At 33.7% G+C, this 8,703-nt stretch overlaps 1 protein-coding gene across 1 annotated transcript in view; it reads left to right on the forward strand.

The window, feature by feature from the left end:
- The window catches only part of LOC107746335 (AP-4 complex subunit beta-1-like), a 12,169-nt gene extending 8,633 nt beyond the window's left edge, over positions 1-3,536 (forward strand). The window contains exons 6-8 of the mRNA XM_016560487.1: positions 403-486; positions 719-817; positions 2,796-3,536. Coding sequence (XP_016415973.1) covers positions 403-486; positions 719-817; positions 2,796-3,226 — 614 coding nt within the window. The 3' untranslated portion in view covers positions 3,227-3,536. The remainder of the gene's footprint in view (positions 1-402; positions 487-718; positions 818-2,795) is intronic.
- Positions 3,537-8,703: the final 5,167 nt, after the last annotated feature.

The following is an 8,703-nucleotide window of genomic DNA, read 5'->3' on the forward strand; positions in this document are numbered from 1 at the left end:
CATTAAATTAAATTACCATTTAAGAATCTTAGTTCAGAGATTTGACTAAAACTAGCTCCTTCATGCTAAGATATAATAATTTATCATACAAATTTAAAATGGCATTTGAACCTTTATTGTTTTCAAAAAAGTAAAGGGACACAATCTGTTCCCTATTCATGGAGAGTGGTGTGTAAAATTTGTAATGACCTGAGACCTTAAAAAAATACATACAATTCTGAATGGACAGAATTTTAAAGGTTCACTTTTAATATTTCCAAAGCAAGGCAGTATGGCACTTCATGTCGCTTGTCCTGTAATATAATTTATCATTGCAACTTTCTGCTAAAATGACTATTACTGTTACGTCTATATTTATTATGTTAAGTAAACATTTTTCTCTCTCTCTTTTTTTTTTGTAAGGTCGCATTGCACTAACCTACAGTGAGAAGTGTCTTGATATCCTGACTGGCCTGCTGGCATTGAAACAAGATCACATCACGTCAGGTATGAGAGAAATCTAAGCCACACTTGTGCATGCTTGTGATTTTTTTATATCTTCAAGTTAATGAGTAAAGGTTTGTTTGTTTTTTTTCTAAATGAGGTACTGTTTGATTTTCACACACCTTTTAGCAGGTGCTTTCTCCAGCCTGGATAAATGCTTTGTTTGCTAAAGGCCATTATCAGTTCACAGAATCAACTCTTCCGTGTGTGTGTGTGTGTGTGTGTGTGTGTTTAGCGGTGATCCAGACGTTCAGGGATTTGGTGTGGTTCTGTCCTCAGAGTACAGCTGCTGTGTGTCAGACCGTGGAGGCCTGTGTTGACAGTCCTCAAGATAGTGAGGTGAGATGATTCACCCGCATTTTAATTTTGACCATCTACAACAAGCAAGCTATGTTTGGCACTTTTTGATGCTTTTTCTTCACAATCCCATTAAACTCATCCTTTACAATATGGAAAAAAAATGTTAGTTTTGTAAAGAAATGCATGCATTGGCAATTTATAATTATCTACAAAAATTATTTCAAGCATTTTAACATACGTCTTGCAATTGAAAAGGTAATGAGAAACATAAAGTCAGTTGGGTCTAAACTTATCAAACTGGTTGATTCCAGGTCACCATAAGATACAGGGGACACTAAAAACTTATTCTGGGGGAAAAGGGCCTGTTGTTTCATATACTTCATATACAGTAATATACACTACCATTCAAAAGTTTTAGATCAGTAAGTTTTTTAAGTCTCTTCTGCTCACCATGGATGCATTTATTTGATCCAAAATACAGCAAAAATAGTAATATTGTGAAACTATTTTACAAATCAGAGTCGCATGATCCTTCAGAAATCATTCTAATATGCTGATTTGGTGCTCAAGAAACATTTCTGATTATTATCAATGTTGATTTTTTTTTTCAGGATTCCTTCTTTGATGAAAGTTCAAAGGAAATGCATTTATCTGAAATAGAATTTCATCAAAAATAAATCCTGCTCATCAAAAAATCCTGAAATGAATGTATCACAGTTTCCACAAAACTATTCAGAGTTAGGCACATCAACCATAACTCCTTCAAAAACAGCCAGAAATCTTGGAGTTATGATTGATGATCAGCTGACTTTCTCAGACCACATTGCTAAAACTGCCTGGTCCTGCAGATTTGCTTTGTTGAAATCAAGAAGATCAGGCCCTTTGTTTCAGAACAAGCTTCACAGCTCCTTGTTCAAACTCTTGTTCTGTCCAGGCTGGACTATTGCAATGCTCTCTTGGCAGGTCTTCCAGCCAGTTCTATCAAACCTCTACAATTAATCCAAAATGCCGCAGCAATATTAATTTTTAACAAGCCGAAAAGAATGCACGTCACACCTCTGTTTATCGATTTGCACTGTCTACCAATAGCTGCTCGCATAAAATTCAAGGAAATGAAAGACTGTCTTTTTTATCTTATTTTTAATTTAATTTTAGTTAATTGTTATTTAAATGTAATTAAACTATAATATTATCAATTTAATTTATAAATGTATAAATTCAGTAGTAATATAATATCGTAAAACTGTCTCGTCCTACTTTTTTTTTCTTTTCTTTTTTAATCTCTATATTTTTTTAATTAAGTTTCAGTTCTTAGTTTATTTAGTTTTAGTTATTTTAGTACTTCAATTTTAAACGAAAATGAAAAAATTTAACCTTGTTTTTTTATATTATATTATATTTTATTTTATTTCGGTGAATGTTTGTTTTTTTTATTAAAAAGTAGTTTTTTTTATCAGTTTTAGTTAATAATAATATTTTTTTTATTTTTTACATAATTGTAATTAATTGTGATTTAATTAAATGTACATTAAGTACATTTTAATATTATACATTTAATTTTATAATAAATTAAATACTAATATAACAACATATTACTGTCTCATCCTACCTGTTTTTTTTTTTTAATGTCTGTATAATTTTTATTATATTTTATTTCTAAGTTTACTATAGTAGATATTTTTGTACCTCAGCTTTAAACAAAAATGTAAAAATGTTACCTTGTTCTTTTATTTTTTATTTTATTTTGGTGAATGTTTATTTTACTTTAAATAATTTTATAATAATTATAATTTTTTAATAATTCAATAAAAATCAGTTTTAGTTAATAATAATAATCCTGACAGTAAATATTTTTGATTATGTACATAATTTGAATGAATTGTGATTTAAATATACAATATGTATAATATAAATAAATATTATAGTATTGTACATTTAATTTATAATTTTATAATAAATGCAATACTAATCATGTAACTGTCTCACCTCACCCGTGTTTCTCTGACTAACAGGAAGTAAAGATGTAACCCTCTCCAGCCCAAATGACACAGAAGAGGAGATCAGTCTATCTTTGGGTCCTCCTCTATCCCATGAGACTTTTGAGAAAATGTGGCTGGACTTGGAGATTCTCCACAGGCAAACTCTGGGTTCCCCTCGACCCAGAACGGCTCCGGATACGTTACAGGCTGCCTTACAGCTGGTGAAGATCCAGACTCTGGCCTTCACCCCGAGAGACACTGTGCCGTGGAAGGCCTACATTTACACCAGGAGCACTGGGACCCTGATCCTCGCCGAACTGTTGCAGGGGGACCCGCAGGCCCCTGGCAGTGATGAAAGCCTGGTGGTATCTGTCAAACAGCAGCCAGTGAACCAGCATGCCATCAGAGGATTTGCTTCAATACTCAAGAGTGTGCTGCAGACTCTTAATGTTGATAGTTCATGAAATTCAGAAGTCTGAACTATTGCTACTTTGAGGACAATGTACGGTCTATTACAGTATAAGCTGGAGCTTTTTCAACACAATTAATCGAACGGTCTTTCTAAACATAAAAGCCTTCCAGTAAGGCTTCTTTCTAGCACCCAGTTACATAATTTTATCTCTATCTCAGGTTATAATTTTCTTTTTCAACATCTTGCAGACAAAGCAATGTTTAGTTATTGTAAATATATGGTCTATTATACAAAACAGGTGCCTTTTGTGTCCCGCATTAATATGAATATACTTGTAATATGTTGTATAATAGGCATTTTAGGAGAATATATTAAAAAAAAGTTACTCTCAAAAAATAAAATAAATACACACACACACACACTTCATCTGTCGCAGGCAGGCAACAGGGAAAAACCCCTCTGGTGTGACGGATCCAGCCTTGACAAGACAGCACGTTTATGCCAACACAGGCCAGTTTTTCCACCTTACGTAACGTGGTAGTCTTGCAATTCTACACAAGATTCTCTTCCACTCTTCTTTTGAACTTTCCAACTGATTGTGGTGGCCACAGAGAATCTGCTCAAATGATGTTGAACTCTTTGTCCTGCCTCTGTCATTCCACGCACAAGAACATGGTCGATCACAGTAGCTCTGATTTCATCTGAAATGACTGTTCTTGGTCTGGCTCTTCCTCGTCCTCCTCTTCCTCCACCCATGCCATCTGTGCACTTTGAACTGGCTTGTATTTTGTACATTCACATACTGTATTTAGAAACGAGTGTGAACAGTTCTGAATTATTGTGTGTAAACGATGACAGCCTTGCAGTTGTGCTTAACTTATACTTTCTTGTGTTTAGGGTTTTGCGTCACAAGTTTATCACAGTGTAAATTGCGTTTTAGTGAGTGACAATGTGTTTCGAGTTTTGCAAAAAGAGATCTGCAAACAGTGTCTAAACTGCCTGAACTTGTTTAAGGTTGTGCAGAAAGAGTGATTTATTTGACAAACTGGTTTAGGCTATTGAGAATTTGGTTCAGAGAATGGGGTTTAGTGTCTTAGCAAATGTGAAAAACTGTAAGACACTGTCTTGACAGCCTTGCAGTTGTGCTTAACTTATACTTTCTTGTGTTTAGGGTTTTGCGTCACAAGTTTATCACAGTGTAAATTGCGTTTTAGTGAGTGACAATGTGTTTCGAGTTTTGCAAAAAGAGATCTGCAAACAGTGTCTAAACTGCCTGAACTTGTTTAAGGTTGTGCAGAAAGAGTGATTTATTTGACAAACTGGTTTAGGCTATTGAGAATTTGGTTCAGAGAATGGGGTTTAGTGTCTTAGCAAATGTGAAAAACTGTAAGACACTGTCTTAACATAGAGGCTAAGTTTATGCAACTGGACCCAGGTCTTTTGCTTCATGCTTCCAATAAATGAAGTTCAAGAACTGACTGTTCACTATGTATATGTAGTGTGTGTGTGCGCGAGCATAATGACATGGGTATTACAAGAACAAAAGCTCAGTATAAAAGTCCCTGTAAACCATAAATGCATGTGTGTATGCTAAAGCAGAAGTAAATATGCAGAAGAGAGAAATGTTGGATTTGTGTGTGTGTGTGTGTGTGTGTTAAGTGTAACAGTTAAGTGCCAGCGAAAGACTGCGGTCAAGCCAGCCTCACTTTTTGTTTTACTGCGCGTCTAAGCGCGCACTTACGGTATGGGTGCTGGGAGCGGTTAAAATGTATGTAAAGAAGCTGTCATAAAGGCGTTTCCTTTAGACTTTTGCTGATATTTTCAATAAATTGCTGTTCACGGTGACCCAAAATATGTCTGCATAAAAAGTAATTTAACCCTAAAAAGACCATAAAGCAACTTCAGAATATTTATTTATTGCTATTTTATATCATGACATATATAATACAATTTCAGGATTTTTTTTTAAATGACTTGAACATTGGAAAAATAATGTTTGTGAATACATTATTTTTTGTACATTACCATTTGTATTGTACATTTATTAATATACATAATTTATCAATGTTAATATATATATATTAACAGTGTGTGTGTATACACCTTTAAACTGATACTTGTTTACAGTGACCCTGACTATACTGTATTAACTTCAAGTTAAATCTATTGTACAATTTCTGTACAAATTAAAGGCAAATCACTCCAAAACTCAATGTGCATTCTCACACTTTTTCATAAAAAGCACTTACTCGTAAAAAAGCTTTCCTTAATAGGTTTGCTCATTCTTCCAGTTGATTCAAGTTCACAGTCACCCTGACTATTACTGTATAACTTTTCAAGTCATTTTACTGTATAGTTCTGGAGAAAATTTATGACAAAATTACTCCAAAAAACAAAGTGCATTCTAGCAGTTGCACCATTACCCATTTTCAAACACTCATAAAAATCTTTTCTTTATAGGTTTGCTCATTCTTTCAATTGATTCCTGTTCACAGTGACCCTGACTATGACTGTATTAATTTTCAAATATTTTTATTGTATAGTTTTGGAGAAAATTAAAGGCAAATTCACCCCAAGCATCTAAGTGAATAAGCACTTTTACATCATGTCCTATTTTCAAACCCTCATAAAAATCTTTCCTTTACAGGTTTGGTTGTTATTTGGATTGATTCCTGTTTACAGACACCCTGACTATTACTGTATTAATTTTTACATTTTTTGACTGTATGGTTTTGAAGAAAATTAAAGGCAAATTCACCCCAAGCATCTAAGTCAGTGTTTCTCAACCCTGGTCCTGGGCGCCCCCCAGCACTGCACATTTTCTGTGTCTCCCTAATCAAACACACCTGATTCAACTCATTAGCTCATTAAAAGAAACTCCAGGACCTGAAATGGGTGTCAGATAAGGGAGACATACAAAATGTGCAGTGTTGAGGGGCGCTCAGGACCAGGGTCGAGAAACGCTGATCTAAGTGAATAAGCACTTTTACATCATGTCCCATTTTCAAACCCTCATAAAAATCTTTCCTTTACAGGTTTGGTCGTTATTTTGATTGATTCCTGTTTACAGTCACCCTGACTATTACTGTATTAATTTTTAAATTTTTTGACTGTATGGTTTTGAAAAAAAAAGAATGGCAAAATCACTCCAAAAAACGAAGTCCATTCTAGCAGTTGCACCATTACCCATTTTCAAACACCCATAAAAATAATTGCTTTATAGGTTTGCTCGTTCTTTCAATTGATTACTGTTCACTGTCACCCTGACTATTACTGTGTTAATCTTCAAATATTTTTACTGTATAGTTTTGGAGAAAATTAAAGGCAAATTCACCCCAAGCATCTATGTGCACCTTTGCACTTTTACATCATGTCCCATTTTCAAACACTCATAAAAATCTTTCCTTTATAGGTTTGCTTGTTTTTTCATTGATCTCGCTCTTTCATTGATTCCTGTTCACTGTCACCCTGACTATTACTGTATTAATTTTCAAATATTTTTACTGTATAGTTTTGGAGAAAATTAAAGGCAAATTCACCCCAAGCATCTAAGTGCATCCTTGCACTTTTACATCATGTCCCATGTTCAAACACTTATACAAAAATATTTCCTTTGTTTGCTCATTCATTCAATTGATTCCTGTTCACAGTGACCCTGACTATGACTGTATTCATTTTCAAATATTTTTACTGCATAGTTTTGGAGAAAATTAAAGGCAAATTCACCCCAAGCATCTAAGTGCATAAGCACGTTTGCATCACGTCCCATTTTAAACCCTCATAAAAATCTTTTCTTTATAGGTTTGCTTGTTCTTTCAGTTGATTCCTATTCACAGTCACCCTGACTATTACTGTATTAATTTTCATGTCATTTTACTTTACAGTTTCTGGGAAACGCAAACTCACTCCAAAAATGTTTTTATAGAGTGTATTGTTGCACTCATGTCCAATTTTCAAACATAAAGTTTCCGTTTTTAAAGGAATTATTGTGCAAACGTACCATGCTTATTACCATATGAAACTGACTCTTATTTGATATATAGGTGCATCTCAATAAATTAGAATGTCGTGGAAAAGTTCATTTATTTCAGTAATTCAACTCAAATTGTGAAACTCGTGTATTAAATAAATTCAATGCACACAGACTGAAGTAGTTTAAGTCTTTGGTTCTTTTAATTGTGATGATTTTGGCTCACATTTAACAAAAACCCACCAATTCACTATCTCAAGGGGACAAATAAAGTAAAGATTAGTTCATTATGTTCATCACCCATTTGAGCAGTCCTTATTTGTGTCCATGGTTACTAATTTCTAACCTTTAGTTAAATTTCTTATGTCTTTGCTTTTATAGCCCTGAGGTTGTTGTATTTGTTTATGGTGATTATGCCTGCAAAGCTATTATTTGTTTTGCTGTGTTTGTTTACCGTAATCATCAGTCAGCTTAGCTGCAATTTCTTGTTTCTCCTTACCTGTAACTGATCAATTACAATTGTATTGAGATTAATTTTAAAATTATCTATCTGAATTAAAATCCAGATACAACAAGACACTGATCACACAGGTAAGGTAAGACAGTTGACAACACAAAGAAAAAATCAGTAATATAGTATCAATGCCGTTTGAAAATGATGACACTTTTATTTTAATTTTACTTAACTTTATTTTATCGTATTTTATGTACTTTTATAAATATTATACATTTTATATAAATACATGCAATTTATATATATTATACATTTATTTATTTATTTTGCATTTCCTATTTCAGAAAACAACTTTGTGCATCTTAAGGAATAACAGCACTTTGGGCATGCTGTTGTACATCCCATCAGACTGCACAACAGTGCCTACTGTGGCTTCAACACCTGTGAACATTTATTGACTGTCTTCTGCACACGGATGCATACACCTAAAATCATCTTCTCATATTAGGCTTTTGTTTAATTGCATTTAAAAAAAAAATACATATTTGCATTTGTATCTGTGAAATGTCATAACAAAGGTTACATAATCCCTATCACAACTTATTTATGTATTTCAGTCTTAATAAAACTCTTGTTTAAATTCCATTAGGTTGTATTGCAGTCACAAACAAACACTACCTTTCTATTTTTTTTTATTCTATCTACTTGTTTTTCTTTGTGTGTGTATATGTGTGTGTGTGTATAATATATATATATATATACACCTTGCTACGTGTACTGCGTTAGGCTAACCGAGACTTGTCTTGTTGCTCTTTTGTTAGTTTTGACTGCTTTTATTGTCCTCATTTGTAAGTCGCTTTGGATAAAAGCGTCTGCTAAATGACTAAATAAATAAATAAATAAATAAATATAGATCGGGAGAAGAAGAAAAAAAACCCAGACTTTATCATTGGTTGTGACTAACACCTTTTGTCGTGTTCACAGACGCAGCCGCTCTCTCTCTCTCTCTCTCTCTCTCGTGCTCTCACATGAGAAGCCCAGAATGGAGGAGATCATCCGACGTCTGACTGAAGTCACCACACGCCAGCATCAGCTCGCGGAACCA

This window comes from Sinocyclocheilus rhinocerous, unplaced genomic scaffold (assembly GCF_001515625.1).
Source record: "Sinocyclocheilus rhinocerous isolate Xijiao unplaced genomic scaffold, SAMN03320098_v1.1 scaffold2393, whole genome shotgun sequence".
NCBI classification, from domain to species: domain Eukaryota; kingdom Metazoa; phylum Chordata; class Actinopteri; order Cypriniformes; family Cyprinidae; genus Sinocyclocheilus; species Sinocyclocheilus rhinocerous.